The 22,570-nt window shown below is 48.8% G+C and overlaps 1 protein-coding gene across 4 annotated transcripts in view; it reads right to left on the bottom strand.

Annotated features, from left to right (window-relative positions):
• Positions 1-22,570, bottom strand: part of LOC105472945 (hormonally up-regulated Neu-associated kinase) — a 133,704-nt gene that overhangs the window by 74,576 nt on the left and 36,558 nt on the right. For 3 of the 4 annotated variants that reach the window (XM_071095608.1, XM_024790086.2, XM_071095606.1), the window contains exon 2: positions 3,277-3,569. In XM_071095608.1, the coding sequence (XP_070951709.1) occupies positions 3,277-3,482 (206 nt within the window). In that variant the 5' untranslated portion in view covers positions 3,483-3,569. Of the gene's footprint in view, positions 1-3,276; positions 3,570-10,739; positions 10,830-22,570 lie in introns of those variants that run through there. The other variant, XM_071095607.1, reaches the window with a different exon arrangement.

Raw genomic sequence — 22,570 nt, 5'->3', positions numbered from 1 at the left:
ACTATCATTTTCCTAATAACGGCAGAGCTATGACACCTCAGGCTACCCAAGGGTATTGTTGGGAAGAGCCAAAAATAGCATGATTCACTTACCATTTCTGAATGTTCTCTTCCTTGCTAATCTAAGCCCAAAGAGTTCTAATGAAGTGTGATCTCATGACAACACGCATGACTAAGAATACGTACATGAAGAGGTGTTCTCACCTCAGTGAGGAGGAAATGATTGGCCTGAATGGTGCCTACCCAAGGCTGGCTCTAGAAAAGGCCTGGACAATGGACCTCCCGTGGGTTTAGACATGAGAGGGCAGAGCATCCCATGGCACCAATCCCATTAGTAAGGAAACAACTCTCTCCACCTTGGAAGTCTAAGTTCTATTAAGTAAAGGCCTGGAGCTGCTTTTGTCACTGATCAGAAAATAAACGGCTTTCATGGCTGGGCATGGTGGGTCACATCTGTAATGCCAGCACTTGGGGTGTGGTCGAGGAGGGTGGATCATTTGAGGTCAGGAGTTTGAGACCAGCCTGGGCAACATGACAAAAGCCCATCTCTACTAAAACTACAAAAAATAGCTGGGCATGGTGGCGCGTGCCTGTAATCCCAGCTACTTGGGAAGCTGAGGCAGGAGAATCTCTTGAACCTGGGAGGCGGAAGTTGCAGTGAGCCGAGATTGCACCATTGCACTCCAGCCTGGGCGACAGAGCAAGACTCCATCTCAAAAAAACAAAACAAAACAAAAAAAAAAAAAACCAGAAAGAAAGAAAATGGCTTTCAAACAGATAGAACTCGATTATCATTATTAAAATTAAAATTAGATTTACCATTAAATGTTGAATTTTTAAAAAATATGTGTTTCCTCAAAAGGATAAAGAAAGCTGACATATGACCCAGCAATTCCACTCCTAAGAGTTGGAGTTTTCTGAGAAGTGAAAACAGCGCTCATAGCAGTATTACTAGCCAAAGTGTGGGAACAACTCAAACGGATCAGCCAACTGTGGTATATCCATACATGGAGTATTATGCAGTCATAAAAAGGAAGGAGACACTGACACATGCTATAACTTAGACAAACCTGAAAAACATAATGCTACATGAAAGAAATCAATCACAAAAGACTATATATTATATAATTCCATTTATATGAAATGGCCAGAATAGGCAAATCCATAGACACGGAAAGTAAATTAGTAGTTGCCAGTGTTGGGGGAAGAGGCAAATGGGGAGTGATTGCTAATGGGTACAGGGTTTCTTTTGGCGGGGGGCGGGTAATAAAAATATTCTAAAATTAGAAGGTGGTGATGGTTGCACAACTCTGTGAATACACTAAAAAACACTAGATTATACACTTTTAAATGGTGACTTTTATAGTACATACATTTATTAATTTAAAAATATTTTAACATACATGTGCACACACGTGTGCATGTTTACATATATACACACATAAATACGTCATGCTTCAATCTTGCTTTTTAAAATAAGCACCAATTAAAAATGATTTGTAGGCCTGGCGCAGTGGCTTACGCCTGTAATCCCAGCAATTCGGGAGGCCGAGGAGAGCGGATCACCTGAGGTCACGAGTTCAAGACCAGCCTGACCAACATGGAGAAACCCTGTCTCTACTAAAAACGCAAAATCAGCCGGGCGTGGTGGCTCATGCCTATAATCCCAGCTACTAGGGAGGGTGATGCAGGAGAATCACTTGAACCTGGGAGGCGGAGGTTGCGGTGAGCCAAGATCTCACCATTGCACTCCAGCCTGGGCAACAACAGTGAAACTCCGTCTCCAAAAAAAAAAAAAAAAAAAAAGATTTCTAGGGCGTGGTGGCTCACACCAGTAATCCCAGCACTTTGGGAGGCCAAGGCGGGTGGATCACCTGAGGTCAGGAGTTCAAGACCAGCCTGACCAACATAGCGAAACTCTGTCTGTATTCAAAATACAAAAACTGGCCAGGCATGGTGGTGGGCGCTTGTAATAATCCCAGCTACCTGGGAGGCTGAGGCAGGAGAATGTCTTGAACCTGGGAAGCGGCGGTTGCAGTGAGCCAAGATTGCACCATTGCACTCCAGCCTAGGCGACAAAGTGAGACCCAGTCTCAAAAAAAAAAAAAGATTTCTGGTTGTTCTCAATAACCCAGAGTAATTATTGATCATAATTTCACAAAGGAAAAACCATGCATTTGTTGGTGAAGCCAACACCCCCTTGGAGGAAAAGAGGGAGCTTTTATTTCTTTAAATTCGTTTGATCTTATTTTCATACCGTACTAAAAGCAGGCACCCACCACCACCAATGGCAACATTGCTAAGAATGCTGCTTCCATTCACTTTCTTTGTAGAGCCCCTTCCTAGGAAGCAACAAGCTATTAAAAACAAGCTTGATTTTCATAAAATTATTTGCAAGACTGGTTTGGTTTGTGGAAAACACTCCTTGATTTCAAGGGCAAGTTCAAAATTCGAATGGTGATTCAATTTCATTGAATAAAACAGCTATTGAGTGGCTACCATATGTAAAGCAAACACAATGAAAGCACCATCATACCTTGCACTAATCTCATGCCATCTTAACACTGGCTCTTTTAGGCACCTAAACAACTGGTCTCAGGACTATGCAAACAAGAAGAAAAGCAGCTAACACCTGATGCCTACTAGGTACCAAATGCTGTCCCAAGCTCTTCCCATGTATTATTAACTCATTGACCCTTACTCCAACTGAGAGAGAAGTGTTATTATTATTCCCATTTTATAGATTAAAAGACCGAGGCTCAGAGAGGTTAAGTAACTTGCCCAAGGTCACATAACTATTACACGGCAGAGCCAGGTTGCAAGCCCAGTCACTCTGGCTTCAGATTCTACTCTTTTAACCCTCACACTGGCATGAACCCAATTCACAAAACAATTCCACGGAATAAAAATACAGAAAAATTCCCAGCCTGGCCAACATGGTGAAACCCTGTCTCTACTAAAACCACAAAAAAATTAACCAGGTGTGGTGGCAGGTGCCTGTAATCCCAGGTACTCGGGAGGCTGAGGCAGGAGAACTGCTTGAACCCACAAGGCGGAGGTTGCAGTGAGCTGTGACTGCGCCATTGCACTCCAGCCTGAGCAACAAGAACAAAACTCCGTCTCAAAAAAATTAACAAATAAAATAAAATAAAAATATAGAAAAATTGTAAAACAGGCTGCAATTGCTCAGCCTTTCTCAGAGGCTGAGAGGGTGCCAAAGCCCAGTGCCATCTATGGACCTCACAGTCAGTGATCACCAGCGTGGCCTGGCCCTTACCTGTGGACCACCCCAGCCCGGTGCAGGTGCTCTACAGCGGAGATGAGCTGTCGGATGTATCTGCGGGCTTCAGACTCCTCCAGCCGCTTCTTCTCATAGATCTTGTGCATCAGGTTGCCCCCAGGGCACAGCTCCATGACCAGGTAGTAGCTGTTTTCCGTCTCTAAAATATCAAGGAGCTGAGTGATATTGGGGTGACGGATCATCTGCTGGATCTGACCCTCTCGCCGCAGGTTTTTGGTGACATAGGTGTCCTTTTTGGCTCTCTTCTTATCGATGACTTTTATGGCCACCTAAGGAGAAAACAAGAACATGCCTGTTCTTACAGACATTACAGACAATAGCGATTCCTTGGCTACGCACAGGAACCCAAGAAAAATGCTAGCTATTTCTCTGCAGAGGAGAAACACTTATCTAAAACAGCATCAACAGAAAATATATATACACATTTATATTTATGCATATACCATACATATATATACACACACACATATGTAGGTATAACATTAGGAAAAATCCAATGATTAAGGAAGACAATGGAATTTACCTAAGAAAACCTGAATGGCTGTCTGGAAGGCATAGTGCAGGATTAATGTCAAATTTATTTTTCTGCAGGATGGGAAGATGAAATAACAATTTCTCTTCCAGCAAAGGGCTCGTCTCACTCCCCCTCAGGACTCACCATCATCTCCCTCCAGGTCTGAGGACCCCCAATCACTTCAGAAACAGCTAAATCAGCCCCCAATCTTAGTTCTGGGGCATGGTTGGGGGACACCGCCCAAAGATGCAGCACCCCTAGCCTTGCTCCACCCTCTCTCTGCCCTGCACAGGCCCTCAAGCCTCCTTCCTTTGATGAATTACCTCCCCGGGAAACTCACAGGGAGCCCACACTGTCAGCACCCAACCTTTGTAGTTATTCAGGAGCACATTTTTATGACCCCCAGGAAGTTCCTCCTGCATCATTTCCCCCACAACCAACTTGTCATAAGACATAGGGTGGGAGGGAGGGAAGAACAGAAGGAAGGATGGAGGGACAGAGGGAAGGGAAGATTGTCTTTTCCACCCAAATCCGCATCTGTCCCCAGTTCTCTTTCCTTTAGGGGAAGTCACCTCTCCATTGTATTCACCCTTTTCCTTCCCTCCTTCCTTCCTTCCTTTCTTCCCTCCCTCCCTCCTTCCTTCCTCTCTCCCTCCCCTCCCTCCCCTTCCTCTTTCCTTCCTTCCTTTCTTTCTTATTCTCTCTCTCTCTCTCTCTTTCTCTTTCTTTCTTTCTTGACAGAGTCTCTCTGTTGCCCAGACTGGAGTACATGGTGCAATCGTGGCTCACAGAAGCCTCAAACTCCTGGGCTTAAGTGATCCTCCCACCTCAGCCTCCCAGGAGCTGGGACTATAAGCACACACCAACACGGCTGGCTCATTTTTTTCTTTTTGTAGAGACAGATCTCCCCATGTTGCCCAGGCTGGTCTTGAACTCCTGGCCTCCAGTGATTCTCCCCATCCGCCTCCCAAAGCACTGGTGTCAAAGGCGTGAGTCACCACGCCCGGCTGCCCTGTTCTTTCTTTGGTCTTCACTCCCCTCTCTAATGTGATCAGCCACTGACATCAACACATGATGTCAATGTCTTCTGCCAGCTGCCTCGCCACCTGCCCTTCCTCTCTGTTCCCCTACACCACCCATCTGGTTCATTCCAACCACTGCTGCCAGCGCCCAGACGCCCGTCATGAACTGAGACTCGAGCACCACAGGAACACCTTCGTACACAGCTGTGGAGCCTCCAGGCGCAGGATGAAGACAGTGGACCTTCCACTTCTTGTTATTTCTCTTTTTTGTAATTACATTTTGTACCTGTTTCACAATGCACTCAATATGCATTATATGCAATATGCCATGCACAGAGGTACAAGTATAGAAATAAATAATAAGTAAATAAATACAGATGAATACATGTTTTCAGTGCGGGGCTCAAATATTATTTTAGGGACATAGTTCACGATAAAGAAAAAAACAGAAGTCTGAGATCTAATGTACAGTGTGGTGACCAGGTTTAACAACAATGTATTGCACACTTGAAAACTGCTAAGAGGCCGGGCGCGGTGGCTCACGCCTGTAATCCCAGGACTTTGGGAGGCCAAGGTGGGTAAATAATTTGAGGTCAGGAATTCAAGACCAGCCTGGCCAACATGGTGAAAACCTGTCTCTACTAAAAATACAAAAATTAGCTGGGCATGGTGATGGACACCTGTAATCCCAGCTACTCAGGAGGCTGAGGCAGGAGAATCGCTTGAACCCAGGAGGTAGAGGTTGCAGTGAGCTGAGATCGCGCCATTACACTCCAGCCTGGACAATAAGAACAAAACTCCATCTCAAAAAAAGAAAGAAAGAAAACTGCTAACTCAACACACACACACAAATGATAACCCTGTGGGGTAATGGACATGTCCATGAGCTTGACCATGGTAACCATTTCACAACGTGTTCATTCACTGAAGCCCCACCCTGCACACTGGACGCACACGTGGTTATCTGCCTTCAACCTCAATAACGCTGAGGAAAACCTTAAAAAACAAAAAGAAAACAAAAAAGGGAAAAAGTCCAAACTAAAGGCAAACTTTAAATTAAACAAAATAATGAATGAATCAATAAAAGTCTGGCCGCCCCCAGCGTGGACTAAGGCATGGATGTCACCTCTTCCTGAGGCTCCTCCCGGCCTCTTGAATTCACTCTACACTCTGCCTCCAAATCAGTGGGTCTGGAACTCTCGATTTCTTGCAGAAGCTCTTGAGGTCTCACTGCTGCCTATGGGAGCACCCAAGCACCTTCTCCATCAGCCCCACCACCACGCAGCCCCAACTCCTCCCAGATCTCCCTCCTGGCATGTCTCGCCACTCCCTGGGACCTGCATTCCGTCACTCTCCAGGTACTCCAGCCACCCGCCTTTCCCCACTCAAGCCCCCAACCCCAGGTCCTCCAGAGGCTAACCGCCCTTCCAGAGATTCCCCGGCACCTTCCTTCCCTACGTCCTTACACATCAGCATCTGTGGTAAGATGTAAGGCAGTCATGGCTTAATGCAGGGACCACTCCCCCTTTACCACACACAGCACTTTATAAACAGCAAGTGACTAATAGTGACTAACCAATGGAATCACCAAACAAAGACGGATGTAAACAGCATAATCTATTATCTCCTCTATACAGCAATGTCTTTTTTTTTTTTTTTTGAGATAGAGTCTCGCTCTGTGACCCAGGCTGGAGTGCAGTGGCACAATCTTGGCTCCCTGCAACCTCTGTCTCCCAGGTTCAAGCAATTCTCCTGCCTCAGCCTCCTGAGTAACTGGGATTACAGGTGCCCGCCACCACACTCAGCTGATTTTTGTATTTTTAGTAGAGACAGGGTTTGGCCATGTTGGCCAGGCTGGTCTCGAACTCCTGGCCTCAAGTGATCCGCCCACCTCAGCCTCCCAAAGTACTGGGATTATAAGCATGAGCCACCATGTCCAGCCCAGAGTCTCATTTTAATAGGGAGGTTCAGGCCCTTAATCCAAAGATGGGAGTAACAAAGAGTCAATCAGCCCCCAAGGGGACCAGACAGGCTAGAAGAGCCCCTGCCATCCACACCTCACAGCATGGGGCCTGCACTACCCCGAGTCAACCAGGCCGATGCTCTCAGTCCCCAGGAGGTAAAGGTACACGCTGGCTGTGCCTGGCCCCAGGTAGTTCAAGGGATGCTAAACTAACAGCTTTGTAAACTGTTACCCTCCAAAAACACATAGACACACACATATTTCATATCCGTCCTCTTGGGGAGGTGGAGAAAAAGGAATGCTGAAAAGTACAATTAGGCATTGTCTTTGCTCGACTCTGTGTTGCAGTATTTTAAAAATTACACCCTCTGGCAATGACGTTCTTAAAAGTACTGTGAACAAACAAGTCTAAAAGCCCAGCAGTAATACAATCTGCCTTTTTAACAGAGTATACGATTATTGTTAAGATACCTTATTGAGCTCTTTAATTGCCTGTACCAGGTTGAATAATGGCCTAATCTCTGGATCATGTGACTTTATTTGGAAAAAGGGTCTTTGCAGAAGTGATTAAGTGAAGAATTCTGAGATGAGATTAACCTAGATTACCTGGGTAGGCCCTAAAGGTCCTCATAAGTGTCCTTATAAAATAGAGAAAGAAGGAGCTTTCACGCAAATAAGCAGAGGGGGCAGTCACAGGAGGAAGGAGGCAGACACTGGGGTGACGGGGCCACAAGCCAAGGAATGTTAGCTGCCACTGGAAGACGGAAGAGGCAGAGAAGGATCCTCCCCTAGAGTCTCTGGAGGGAGCGTGGCTCTGCCAATACTGTTTTAAGATTTCTGGCCTCCAGAACTGTCAGAGAATCAATTTGTTACTTTAGGCCACCAGAGTGGTAATTCATTAAAGCAGCCACAAGAAACGAATAGCTTCCCTGAAAACATAAGAAAGGAATCTATCTGATGCTGCCCTTTGGGATGCATTTCCAGGCATGGAGAGACCCTCTTGGCAGTGGGGAATGACCCCAGCGTTCATCAGCAGCCTCTCTCTCCTCCTCACTCTAGCCCTTTGATGTAGTCCAGGAGACTCTGACAATTCCTCGTTGACTGCACCGTCCCCTCTGCTCCCCCACGTCCATGAGACCCACAGAGAGCAGAGTCTTCACAAACTTACTCTCAGGCTCCACTCCCAGGGCTGAACCAGGGTTTTACACCTCCACGAGATATGTCAAGGTGGGACCCTATGAAGCTCCGTAATTGGTTAGCAAGTGTAGACACTGCAGACCCCTCTGAACAGAAAGAACAGTCCAGGTGGCTCTTTCCATGAGTCTGGGCCTCATTATCATAGCCATACAGCCAGGCTTAGGGGTGCACGCTAGGCTTTTCTTTAGGCAGTTCTTCCCATACCTTCCGACTTCTGCACAAATGCAGTATTTCCAAGCACTTCTCCCCACTCTCTCACTTCTTGCTCTTTCTCTAGCCCACCCTCCTCCCTTTCCTGAAGGTGAAAGGACAAGGCAATGAGACGATCTATGGTGCTGGGGAAATGCCCCCTGAAAACCCCATCCAGCCCCTCGTCCTCATCCCCCTCAGTCCAGCGCCTCGTCCCCATCCCCCTCAGTCCAGCCCCTCGTCCCCATCCCCCTCAGTCCAGCCCCTCGTCCCCATCCCCCTCAGTCCAGCCCCTCGTCCCCATCCCCCTCAGTCCAGCCCCTCGTCCCCATCCCCCTCAGTCCAGCCCCTCGTCCTCATCCCCCTCAGTCCAGCGCCTCGTCCTCATCCCCCTCAGTCCAGCCCCTCGTCCTCATCCCCTTCAGTCCAGCCCCTCATCCCCATCCCCCTCAGTCCAGCCCCTCGTCCCCATACCCCTCAGTCCAGCCCCTCGTCCCCATCCCCCTCAGTCCAGCCCCTCGTCCCCATCCCCCTCAGTCCAGCCCCTCGTCCCCATACCCCTCCGTCCAGCCCCTCGTCCCCATACCCCTCCGTCCAGCCCCTCGTCCCCATCCCCCTCAGTCCAGCCCCTCGTCCCCATCCCCCTCAGTCCAGCCCCTCGTCCCCATCCCCCTCCGTCCAGCCCCTCGTCCCCATCCCCCTCAGTCCAGCCCCTCGTCCCCATCCCCCTCAGTCCAGCCCCTCGTCCCCATCCCCCTCAGTCCAGCCCCTCGTCCCCATCCCCCTCAGTCCAGCCCCTCGTCCCCATCCCCCTCAGTCCAGCCCCTCGTCCCCATCCCCCTCAGTCCAGCCCCTCGTCCTCATCCCCCTCAGTCCAGCCCCTCGTCCTCATCCCCCTCAGTCCAGCCCCTCGTCCTCATACCACTCAGTCCAGCCCCTCCCTCGTCCTCATCCCCCTCCGTCCAGCCCCTCGTCCTCATCCCCCTCCGTCCAGCCCCTCGTCCTCATACCACTCAGTCCAGCCCCTCGTCCTCATCCCCCTCCGTCCAGCCCCTCGTCCTCATCCCCCTCAGTCCAGCCCCTCGTCCTCATCCCCCTCAGTCCAGCCCCTCGTCCTCATCCCCCTCAGTCCAGCCCCTCGTCCTCATACCACTCAGTCCAGCCCCTCCCTCGTCCTCATCCCCCTCTGTCCAGCCCCTCGTCCTCATCCCCCTCCGTCCAGCCCCTCGTCCTCATACCACTCAGTCCAGCCCCTCGTCCTCATCCCCCTCCGTCCAGCCCCTCGTCCTCATCCCCCTCAGTCCAGCCCCTCGTCCTCATCCCCCTCAGTCCAGCCCCTCGTCCTCATCCCCCTCCATCCAGCCCCTCGTCCCCATCCCCCTCCGTCCAGCCCCTCGTCCTCATACCACTCAGTCCAGCCCCTCGTCCTCTTACCACTCCGTCCAGCCCCTCGTCCTCATACCACTCCGTCCAGCCCAGGCCTTGGGCCGTTGTACCAAAGTCTTCTGTGAAGCAGGCCCAGTGTGGTAAGTCGAACAATGGCCTCCCAAAGATAGGGCCATATCCTAATCCCTGGAACCTGAAAATGTCATCTTTAGGGGGATGGGACTCCGCAGACAAGATGAAGTTAATGGTCTTGAGATGGGGAGGCTGTCCTGGATTAACTGGGTGAGTCCTAAATGCCATCAAAAGTGTCTTTAAAAGAGGGAGAGGATCAGATAGACACACAAGCAGAGAAGAAAGCAAAGTGAAGATGGAGACAGAGAATAACGTGGCCACAAGCCCAGGAGATGCCAGCAGCCACCAGGGGCTGGGACAAGCCAAGTCCAAGTCTCCCCTTGGGTCTCTGAAGGAAGAATGGCCTTACTGACACCTTGATCTCCAATGAGACTGATTTTGAACTTCCAGCCTCCAGACTGTGAGGGAATCACTTTCTGTTGTTTTAAGCCACCAAGTTTGTGGTCATTTGTTACAGCAGCAGCAGGAAACTAACATCCCCGGTGTGTGCCCTACCCTCATCTGACACGTTGATTCCCGAGTTCTACCAGTCAACGGTCCCTCCCTGAAAACCCTGAGCCCTTAAGCTACCTCACCTGGGAGAAGATTTCCTATTAAGCTTCCTCTCGATTTTCAAATGCCGGCTCATTACCAGCTTGTTTACATCCACCCCCTGACTTACAAGCTCCGTGCTGATCATACTGAAATGGAACGCTGTTCTTGATTACACAAAACCATTTAATCGACTTCATCTATAACAACTGAAATGGGGAAAAAAATGAATGGGAAATTAAGGAAAAGTCAATCAGTGATCAGCAAAGGGAGACATCTAATTCAATTTGACAGTAATCAGAGGTTTGCAGGCAAAACAAAGCTAACACTGACTGGGTGAAGCCCAACGCAATGATGGATCTCTAGCTGCAAAATAAACTGCTTGAGTCGGGAGAGTTTTACAGAGTGAAATTAAATCTCTGCTATCAAATGGCAGTAAAATAAGCAGGTTTAGCATGTTCCAGGCAACAGGAGTGATAGCACCACACCAATCAATGGCTCTTACCAATGCTGCAGGTTCACCAATTCACTTAAGAATGAGGCCCCCAGCCAATGCCACCGGAGAACTCCCAATTCAGTCCAGGGTGTGTGTGTGCGTGCGTGCGTGCATGCGTGCGTGCCTCTGTGCGTGCGTGCGTGCGTGTGTTTGGGAATAGGAGTTTCAGGAGGGTATCTAAGCCTGGATGTCATCACGAGCACAAGAAAAACAAATTTCTGTCAAAGATCACTAAAACCAAGGCTGATCAACAGATCCAAGTTGCAAGGCTTTTCAAAATTTTACAAAGGAATCAGTTTTCCAAAGATTTCTCCCATATTTCCAAGTTCAGTAGCAACGTCCTGCAGTGGTGGAAAATTAGTAGAAAGAGAATAGCACAGTTCCAATATATGACAGTTGAAAGAGATTATTCATCAACTTCTTTTATTAATTAAGAAATAGCAGCTTGTGCAACATGGCGAAACCTCATCTCACAAAAATTAACCAGGCGTGGTGGCTCATGCCTGTAGTCCCAGCTGCTCAGGAGGCTGAGGTGTGTGGATCGCCTGAGTCCGGGAGTTCCAGGCTGCAGTGAGCTATGATCTCACCACTGCACTCAAGCCTAGGCGACAGAGTGAGACCCTGTCTCAGAAAAAGGAAAAACAGAAAGCATGTCTCACAACATGGTAACTCCACCCTCCTCCTTCCCTGACAAACACCACCAATTGATGATGATGGATAAAATCAGCAAACCACTTTTAAATAAATAGCTGAGCTCATAAGAAAGCAATGGAAATCCCTCAAGGCCAAAAATTCACTAGCAGCAGCTACAGAGATAAAAAAATACAAGATTCAGGAGGGACAGAAAGAGAGGAAACCCACCCAGGTGTGGTAGCTCACACCCGTCACCTCAGCACTTTGGGAGGCTGAGGCAGGCGGATCACTTGAAGTTAGGAGTTCAAGACCAGCCTGGCCAAACTCCTGGTGAAACCCCATCTCTACTGAAAATACAAAAATTAGCTGGGCATGGTGATGCACACCTGTAGTCCCAGCTACTTGGGAGGCTGAGGCAGGAGAATCACTTGAACCTGGGAGGCACAGCCTGCAGTGAGCCAAGAAAGCTCCATTGCACTCCAGCCTGGGTGACAGAGCGAGACTCCATCTCAAAAAAAAAAAAAAAAAGAGCGAGAAAACAAAAGAAAGAGAGAGGAAACCTTAAGGAAGGAGAGGAAGAGGAGGAAGAGTTGGCCCTGCACGAAAGGGGAAGCACTGCCCTCCTCAACACAGGACAGGAGGAAGAGGCCATGTGTGTGGATCCCAACCCATCAGAAGAGGGGTCATTTGCTAACCATCAAGGAATTAATGCTTGACGGCCTTTGTTAGGTATTAGGAGAAAAAAAACCAATGTAGAATTTTACTTATAACAAGGGATCCACAAAATGACCCAGGCCCAGTAATGTACCCAGTAATGACACACACTTCCATCAACCAATAGGTCTCTAAGATAATGGACATAAAGAAAGCACTTAGTACAGTGTGTGGCACATACGAAGTGCTCCTTAAATTGACGCTGTTATTATCACTACCAATTTACTTTCAATGAATCAACCCGTAGAGAGGGTAAAAAAGCATTCAAGCTCAGTTTAGCTAAGGAAAAAAAAATGTGCATTTCCTTGACCGGTGGCTTCAGCATATTAAAAAAGAAGGCTGAACTGTATCTCAGTGTTTTGAACTCTCTGGAATAGAGTTGCTTTTAAATCCCAACGCAGTGACTTCCTATCAGGCGAGTCTCTCATCTTCTTTAAATATTGACTTAGCTGAGACTGTCTACATAGGATCAGAGTTAACAGGATTTTAAATTCATCCCTTCCTCCTGTATCACCCTTCACTGCCTTTAAAATTCATTACTCTGAAACACATCAAGTATTGATGTATCCAATCTCCAAAATGAGAAGTCAGATGTAAAATGGATCTTCGGTACGACTGAGAGGAAGAAAAAAAAATACTGATCAAAGAGACTCCTCTTTAATATCGCAGAAATATACACACGTGTTTTACACATTATACAATGTGCTATGTTTTAGAAAGTTCATAGCCTTTCCTTAATCAAAGCACTTTTACACCATGTTTTAAATAATCAAAATGCACAGGGAATGGGAAGCCCTGATCAACTGAGTTTTCTTTTCACATGGAAATTATCCCCCAAAAAGCTTTCTTCCCAAAACACTTTGGTTTCTTAATGAATACTGTATGCTAAACTCAAATGAATCTTTCCTTCTTCAATAAACATTTATTAAGCACTAAAATATACCTGCCAGTGTTCTAGGTATAAGTGTGTGCAGGTTGAACATCTCTAATCTCTAACCTGAAGACCCAAAATCCAACATGTTCCAGAATCTGAAACTTGTTAAGCATCAACATGACACCTACAGAAAATGCCCACTGGAGTATTTGGAATTAAGGGTGCTCCACTGGGTACAAAGCAAACATCAAAAAAAAAAAAAAAAATCCCTAATCTAAAACACTTCTGGTCCCAAGCAGAGAAGGGATAATTAACCTGTACTATAAAAGAGTCGTGGATCTTTAGGTACACTTGTGGAGGCCGGGAGGATAATTCAGATTCTTTGTAATGGTTCAAGATTGCCATCTGCAATAGACTGAATTGTGTATGTTGAAGCACTAACCCCCAACGTGACTGAAGAGAGAGAGACTTTAAAGAGGTTATTAACATTAAATGAGGTCATTAGAGTGGGCTCTAATCCAATAGGACCGATGTCCTTATTAGAAGGGGAAGAGACACCAGAACTCTATCTCTGAGCCTGCACAGAAAAGCCATGTGAGGACACAGAGAGAGGGCAGTCATCTAGAAGCCAAGGGGAGAGCCTTGGGAGAAACCAACCCCACTGGCACCTTGATCTCGGACTTCCAGACTCCAGGCCTGTGAAACATGAATTTCTGTTGTTTCAAGCCACCTAGTCCATGGTATTTTGTTATGGCAGCCTGAGCAGGCTAATAGACCATCTGAGCATCCTACAGTTCTACAGGATTCCCTGCGGAAGAGTAAAAATGTAAGAACAAAGCGCTAGCATTCATTTACTGAGGACTAGGGCCAGGTCTTTTTTTGTTTGTTTTTTTGTTTTGTTTTGAGACAGAGTTTCACTCTTGTTGCCCAGGCTGGAGTGCAATGGAAAGATCTCAGCTCACTGCAACCTCTGCCTCCTGGGTTCAAGCGATTCTCCTGCCTCAGCCTCCCGAGTGGCTGGGATTACAGGCACGAGCCACCATACCCGGCTAATTTTGTATTTTTAGTAGAGATGGGGTTTCTCCATGTTGGTCAGGCTGGTCTTGAACTCCCAACCACAGGTGATCCGCCCGCCTCGGCCACCCAAAGTGCTAGGATTACAAGCGTGAGCCATGGCGCCCAGCCTAGGGCCAGGTCTTATAGTTCCTCTTCCACCCTCCTCCTGCCTTCCCCAGTCTGGAGACGTCACAGCAACAGCAGCTGGGCACGCAGGCTCTGAAGCTGCAAACCCTGGCTCTGAGAGCATTCATCAGAGTCCTCAATAAGTGGTGGTCAGTAGGCTCTGCATGTTTGGTTCAGAGGAGTGTGTAGACATGGAAGCCAGACAGCCCCTGCCCCAGACTGCCACTTCCACCACTCCCTCTGACTGCCTCACCAGGGTCCCCGGTACCCAGAGGCCACCCTCCCTGCTGACCTCTCACAGTCCCCTTGCCCTCCCAGGTCCCACACCTCCTGCTTCTCCCCCTGTAGCCTCCCTGAGGTTCTGTCCCAGGCCTTCCTCTGCTGGGGAGGCAGGCGTCCACCCCTCCACTTCCAGCACGCTCGTGTCTGTCCATCTGCCCATGAGTGCCAATGCCTGTCCTGCTCACACCTCTTCCTGAGCTCTGACGTGCCTCTGGCCATCTCCACCTGGATACTCTGTGGGCCTCCGAGCCTGTCACCTCCCCCTGCTCCAACTCCTCTATGGGGCTCCCAGCTCAGCCTACAGCACCACCATCCACAGGTGGCCCTACTGTAATATCCTCCTCCAGCCATCCCGCCCCTATTCCCACACCTCATTCATCACCAAGAGTCTGTCACCTCCACCTTGGACAATCTCCCTCCCCTGCGGCAGCCGGCAGCCGTCATCCCTCTGGCAGAGTTGGGCCTCCCTGCTAATCTCTCTGCCTCCTGTCTCCCACCCCCACCCAGCCCAGCCTGGAATTCCCTCCCACACACTTTTGGCCAGGTCAACCCCAGTTCCCACCCGCCACTGGCCTCAGGTTACAGTTTGCTTCCCCATCCAGACTGGCTGGGGTCACTCTGGGCCTCCCCAGCTGTCACTCCCATCACACACACGCTTCGCTGCTGTGATACCCTCCACGTACTTTCCACGAAAGCAGGAATGGCGTCTGACCTCCCAGCACCTAGCACAGGGCTGGGCTCACGGGAGCAAGGGAAAGAGGGAATCAATGAATAAATGAATGCATGTGTGGAAAATCCCTCCAGAGCACTACAGGAGGTCAGTATAAGTTCTCGGTCATCTCTACTACTGCCTTGAGAAGTCCCACCACTTAAGCCCTCAGATTTCCCAGTTATAATGTAGGTCGACCAATGCCTTCCCTTCAAACATTAAAATCATTTAAATCAAATGTGGGTGCTATCTGTGGACATAGTTTCAGCCAGTGTGCGATCATGATGCAGAGTCCACAGACCTCTGCGTGAGAAATGTCCCCCAGGCAGATGGCTTGAGCCCTGGAGTTCCAAACCAGCCTGGGCCACACGCTGAAACCCCGTCTCTACCAAACAAATACAAAAACTTAGCCAGGCATGGTGGTGCAGGCCTGTGTTCCCAGCTCCCTGAGAGGCTGACGTGGGGAAAGGGCTTGACTCTGGGAGGTTGATGCCGCAGTGAGCCGTGATCACACCACTGCACTCCAGCCTGGGAGACAGAGTGAGGCCCTATCTTGAACAAAAAAAAGAGAAATGTCCCCTTCTCAGAGAGACTTCCCCAACCAGCCTAATTACAACTCTACCCCTCTCCTCCCCCAACCGAGGCACTCACAATCTCCTAACCCTATTTTTCCCCATAACTCACTAGGCTACAATAGGGTTTCCGTAGTCACCACACGAAATTCTCCCACCTCCAGACCCCTGCTGGGATCAGCCCTTTTGGCTCCTTCTCACCTTTCTCTCAAGGCCAGGCCCATTCCTTTCCTAGAACGCTTCCAGAACCCCCTTCCGGGCACCAAACCCTTGGCCATTTCAAAAGTGACTGAACCTGGTGTGTCCAGTGTCCAGCACCACATCAGGAACCTGGAAGGAGCTCCATCAGCATGCCCTGGACAACAACAGGGCCAGCATGGACCTGGAAAGAAGATGGGGAGGGAGGGACAGGGGGGAAGGACGGATGCACGGCCATGGCCAGTCCCGATCCCAGGTGTGCCTTCCAGATTCCACTTTGGGGTGGACAGCAGCTGTACAACTGACGCCAAATGCCAATGCTAAAAAGTAGGCATGAGGAGACCAAGCCGCTGTGGAAAGTCCCCACAGAGACAGAAATTGAGGATCCGTGCTGAGCCCAAGGCAGTGGGCTGTCGTCCCTGCTTGCTGTCCAGCCTTTCCTGCCGCAGAAAATGGTTTCTCGCTTCCTAAAAGTGTGACTAAGAGTTGGGGACAGGTCAGGGGGAGAAGGGGTGCTGGGGAGACCTCACGGGTGCAGCATTACAGCAGGCGATCCACGACAGACGGACCCTCATTCTTCACCACCAGCCCCCATGTGCCCCCATAAAATTCCTGACATGCCAATGTCTAATTCTGGGCTGTCCCCTTGGTGGGCACTCCATCCCTCTCCCAAACTTGCCTGAGCTGTCGCCTTCTCCAGAGCAGCTAATTTAGAGGGACAGGAAGGCTCCCCAAAAGCGAGGACCATGAAAACACACCCAGGCTCCCCGTGGCTCCCAAAGGAAAGAAACCGTGTCCTGAGGACGCCTGTGCCACTCCCATCAGGCAGCCCTCGGCTTGACCGCCTCCTTGCTGTTCCTCAGCAGCAGAAATGGGTGTTCCTCCCCAGGGACCTTGGCCACATAGCACTCCCTCGACCTCTAAGATCCTGCCGAAATGTCAGCTCTCAGAGAAGCTTCCCTGACTCACTCATTTATAACTACATCACCTGGAGCTCACAACCCATGTGCCCCGGGGCTATTTGTCCCACAGCACTTAGCACCTCTGAAGTCCCATAGAACAAGTGAGCATGGAATCTGCCCGACGCCTGGAAGCCCCAGAAGGGAGGGTATGGTCCCTCACTGACATGCTTACCACATCCAGAACAGCCCCCGCACACAGGCGGCGCTCAATGAGTATTTCTTGAATGAATGCATCCAAGTGCCTATTTCAGAACCTGTTATGGGCTAAGTCATGTCCTCCCCCAAAATTCCAGCTCTAGCCCCACTGTGACTATATAGTTGACCCTCCATGGGTTCCAACCTCAGATCAGAAATGTTGGGGAAAAAATAATTCACAAAGTTCCAATAGGCAAAACTTGAATTTGCCATATGCCAAGTGCTAAGTTGAATCCACGTGAATGAAGTGATGTGTAGGCATTGCGTTAGGTATTCTAAGTAAGGTGGGGATGATTTAAAATATACAGGAGGATAGGTATAGGATATATGCAAATACGACACTATTTGTTATCAGGAACTCGAGCATCCTTGGATTGTGGTATCAGAAGGAGATCCTGCCCGGCACTTTGGGAGGCCGAGGTGGGCGGATCACCTGAGGTTGGGGGTTCGAGACCAGCCTGGCCAACATGGCAAAACACTGTTTCTACTAAAAATACAAAAATTAGTCAGGTGTGGTGGCGCATGCCTGTAATCCCAGCTACTCGGGAGGCTAAGGCATGAGAATCACTTGAACCCAAAAGGCAGACGTTGTGGTGAGCAACCTGTACTCCAACCTGAGTGACAGAGTGAGACTCTGTCTCAAAAACAAAGAAGGAGATCCTGAAACCAATCCCTGCAGATAGAGAAAGATGGCTGTATTTGGAAACAGGGCCTTATAAAGGGAAATAAGGTTAAATGAGGACATGAGGGTCATGCCCTGATCCAACAGGACTGGTGTCTTGATACAGAGAGAGAGACACCAGGGATGAGAGCACAGAGGATGTCTGTGTGAAGACACAGTGGGAAGGCAGCCTTCAGTCAGCCAAGGAGAGGAGGCCTCAGGAGAAACCAAACCTACTGATCCCTTGAACTCAGGCTTCCAGCCTGCAGAACTCAGAGAAAATCAATGTCTGTTGTTGAAGGCCCCCCAGGTCTGTGTTATTTACTATACTGGCCCCAGCAAACCAAAGCAGAACCTGTATGAAACCTTTATGATGGTTATTAGTAATAACAGAATGGCTCGCTTTGTAAATCTCATCATAAAAATTCAAACCTGGTTGACAGCAATGGAAGAAATGGTTTGGGCAGGGTTGGCAAAGGGAAAGCCCCCAAAGCAATGAAGGAAATGACGAGGGCCTGAGGGCTCCCTGTTCCAGCCCAAGCCCGAATAAAAGGGCTGAAAACTGTGGTGATTAGCATGACCCAGTGGGGAGTTTTGAAAATAAATTGGTTTCACACCGTCTTCCAAAGAAATGATGTGTGTAAATGCATCCAAGTGGAACGTGCTCCTGTGTGGATGATACTTATTTAACAGAAAGCAGAAAATATCCTTTGCTGGCTTTATAATTAATTTCAGTGTAGCTCCGATTCGCAGAGAAACAATGCTAGACAGCAAACACACACATCCCTGTCCTTTACAGGGGCCCATTAATTGCTGCTATTTATGTAGCAGCGCTCAACTGCCTCTGACCCCTGGCTGCCCGCTGGCCACCCTCCTGCGGCTGAGCTAAAATTCGCCTTTTTGTAAATGAGGGGAAAAAGTTTCCTTCCCCAGTTTAAACAACAGAGCTCATTAAGACTGATCTTGGCGATGCTAACAGAACCAGGTGCTGGGCCAAGGCAAAAAGCAAGACTCTAAGGAAAAAACAATGTCAGCATCCAACGCAGGTCTGGGAAACCCTCCCACGTCCACCCAGGGGCGTTCTGAAGCCTCTTTCCCCGGGATCCTCTGCGCCCGGGCTCCAATTCAGTAAGCAAATCACCCTGGAAACGTATCCTGCTGGTGAGAAACTAGAAACTGGTTCTTGCAAGAGAGGAATGCAAAACGGAGGATTTTGAGATAGCAAGGTAGAATGGCTGGGCTGGACAGACAACTGTGGGGCTTGTGCAATTGCTGGAATTCTTATCAGAAGCCTGTAACTTAGTTAAAATATGTGTTCTTGCTTTGTCCAAGATGCATTTATTATCCACAAGGATAAAATTAACCCTCAGTCCCTCCAGGGCGCTGCCCACTTGCAGTGCACCAAAACTCAGGAATCTTCAGGGGAAGTGAGTATTGTTAAAACAGGTAATGCAGCATCATTTCTCTTTGGTTTGGAAAAGAGTCAAAAGGGCCCAGTTTACAAGCTTTTCGAGATCGTGTGTGATTCATCTTGGTATTCCCCAAAATGTTTGTTTGAGCCCTGAAACACAATTGATAAATATATTGGCGAAAAAAAACCCCTGAACACCCAATGGTCTTAAATCCTCAGAAACTCCCATTCCCCAGTAGCCCTGTCTGTTCCCAGTCTCTCCCAACTCTGCCCCATTTTTAATCACCCAGAGTGTAACTCTGCAACAACAGAGAGGAAGCCTCAAATTACATAACCTAAAAGCAAACAGATCCACAGCATCCAAAAAACAATGGGCTAGTTATGCATGACCACCCCTCGCCAGCCATGACAGGGGACTTGCTGAGAATCCCAGCAGACACCCCGACGTGGTGGGCAGCCTGCACCCCACTCTCCCTCTCTGCCTCTCTGAAGTCACACATTCACGATCGTTCCTCCTCGCTGAGGCCTGCCTTCTCCCCACCTGTTGTCTGACAGGTTCATCCCCTTCCCCCTTGTCCCTCCCTACAACGGATTGCCAAGTCTCCTCCAGAAGGTTCCTTCCTGGCCACCCCCCTGCTCTGGCCAGCCTCCTGACAGGCCCCCAGCACTCCTCCACCCTCCCGGCTTTCAGTCCCTTCTCGCACAAGGCCCCAGAGTCTTCTTTCTAAGGAGAGTTACGGTCATCATCTAAATAAAGTCCAGATTCCTCGATGAGAAATTGAAAGTCCTTTGTGATCTGCTGCCAGCACACCCCGACTCCCACCCACACCTCCCTCTCCACTTTTTTTTTTCTTGGAACAAAGTTTATTTTGACTAGCTTACATTCTATCAATTTTTGTTTAGCCCAATTGCCTATGGTCAAATAAAATTTTCATTCTTTAAATGCTTTTACACCATAGTCATAGCGAGACACAGACTCCTTAAGTTTTTGTTCATTTAAAAAAAAAATTTTTTTTATTATTGTGGTAAAAACACCTAAATAAAAGTTACGGTCCTCACCATTTTTTTTTTTCTTTTGAGATGGAGACTCGCTCTGTCACCCAGGCTGGAGTGCAATGGCATGATCTCAGCTCACTGCAACCTCCCTCTCCCGGGTTCAAGTGATCCTCCCACCTCAGCCTCCCTAGTAGCTGGGACTACAGGTGCCCGCCACCACGCCTGGCTAATTTTTGTATTTTTAGTAGAGACAGGGTTTCACTGTGTTGGCCAGGCTGGTCTCAAACTCCTGACCTCAAGTGATCCGCCTGCCTCGGCCTCCCAGAGTGCTGGGATTAACAGGTGTAAGCCAGCACGCCCGGCCTGTCCTCACCATTTTTAAGTGCACAGGTCAGAGGTGTGAAATATATTCACATGGTTGTGACTCCTCTCTACTTTTTATATCTTCCAGGTGCCCCGTGCTGCCTCCCTGCTTCTCACATGTCCAACCCATCAATCCCCACCTGGGCACTGTCACTCTTGGTTCAGAGGGAACAACCGGTACCTCTGAGCAACCTCAGAATGGCACAAGAGAATCCACAGGAGACATCCTCGCCTCAGCCACATGACCAGTGCCGTGCAACCAAGATCTGTAAGCCACATAAGTCATTTTGCATTTCCTAGTAGCCACAGTAAGTAAAAGGACACAGGTGAAATCAACTAACACTCTATTTCCTATAAACCTATTTATCTAAAATATTATCATCTCAGCATCTGACCAATATTTTGAAATTCTTAAGGAGATATTTTGCATTCTTCTTTTTTCACACTATGACGTTTTGAGATCTGGTGTGTGTTTCACAATTGCAGCACATCTCAGTTAGGACAAGGCATATTTCTTTTTTTCTTTTCTTTTTTTTTTTTTTTTTTTTTTTGAGATGGAGTTTCATTCTTGTTGCCCAGGCTGGAGTGCAATGGCGAGATCTCAGCTCACTACAACCTCCACCTCCCGGGTTCAAGAAATTCTCCTGCCTCAGCCTCAGCTGGGATTACAGGCGCCCGCCACCACGCCTGGCTAATTTTTCTATTTTTCGTAGGGCCAGAGTTTCACATGTTGGCCCGGCGGGTCTCGAACTCCTGACCTCAGGTGATCCACCCACGTTGGCCTCCCAAAGTGCTGGGATTACAGGCGTGAGCCACCATGCCCGGCCAGACCAGGCACATTTCAAGTGCTGAACAGCTACATGTGGTGAGAGGCAACTGTAGGGGACAGGGAAGTTCTGGCTGCCTGGCTTTGGGCAAACCACTCACCCTCTGGGCCCAGGGACCAGCTGACTGCCCGCCTGAAACCCAGCACTCAAAACACAAAGTCTGGGCCGGGTGCAGGGGCTCACGCCTGTAATCCCAGCACTTTAGGAGGCTGAGGTAGACAGATTGCTTGAGCCCAGGAGTTCGAGACCAGCCTGGGCAACATGGTCAAGCCCAATCTCTACAAAAAATACAAACATTAGCCGCGTATGATGGCACACATCTGTAGTCCCAGCTACTTGGGAGGCTGAGGCAGGAGCCTGAGCCCGGGAGGCAGAGGTTGCAATGAGCTGAGATCATTCCACTGCCTTCCAGCCTGGGTGACAGAGCAAGATTCTCTCTCAAAAACCATTAAACAAACAGCAGCAGCAACCACACAATCTGGAGAATGAATGAAGGAAGGAAGAAATGCTCTGTTTTCTCATCTGCAAAGTGCATACAAGATTACCAGTCACCCACATTTGTAATGAGAATTAAATCATGCCTTTGGGAACCCAGCTGAGGTCAGAGTCCCAGTACTGGGAAATCCTAGGCAAGAAACTTAACCTCAGTAAGCCTCCGATTATTCATCAGTAAGCCAGGGATAATAATGGTGGCCAAGGTAAATCATGCAAAGTGCTTGCACATAGTGACCATCCATTAATTGTAGCTAAAACTGAGCCAACAATAAGGACAACACAGTGGAATTACGATATAGCTAATAGATGCAGATGATGCTAAGGGGAAATATCAAAGCAAGTCAGTGCATGGCAGGGGCAGGGGTGCAAAAACCCAGGGGAGGGAGAGACACAGCAGCTCCAAGAAGAAAAAAAAAAAAAATAAAAGTAACAGTTGTACACTAAACTGAACACAGGAATCCTTATCACAGCTCCTCCCAGTCTCAGGCCCACTGGTGACCCATTTACAGGAGGTCCTCAATAAACCTCTGCAGATGGCTTCTCTATGCCAAGAGAACACAAGGCTTCCTTCCTCCTCACCTAAATCACACACTAAACATCGGGGCCAGCCCCCATGCCTGTGTTCATGAGAAAGGGAAAAGTAAGTCTTTCTTCCGCTCTGCCCTGATTTATTCATGTGCGTTTATGGTGTCAGTCTGTACAAAGCAGAATTTGTGTTCCTGCAATGACTCCATAAATCCTCCTGGCCTCCCTGCACTGGCTGGGA

The sequence above is a fragment of the Macaca nemestrina genome, chromosome 4 (genome assembly GCF_043159975.1).
Source record: "Macaca nemestrina isolate mMacNem1 chromosome 4, mMacNem.hap1, whole genome shotgun sequence".
Classification (NCBI taxonomy): domain Eukaryota; kingdom Metazoa; phylum Chordata; class Mammalia; order Primates; family Cercopithecidae; genus Macaca; species Macaca nemestrina.
This window is presented reverse-complemented; position numbering and strand designations above follow the sequence as displayed.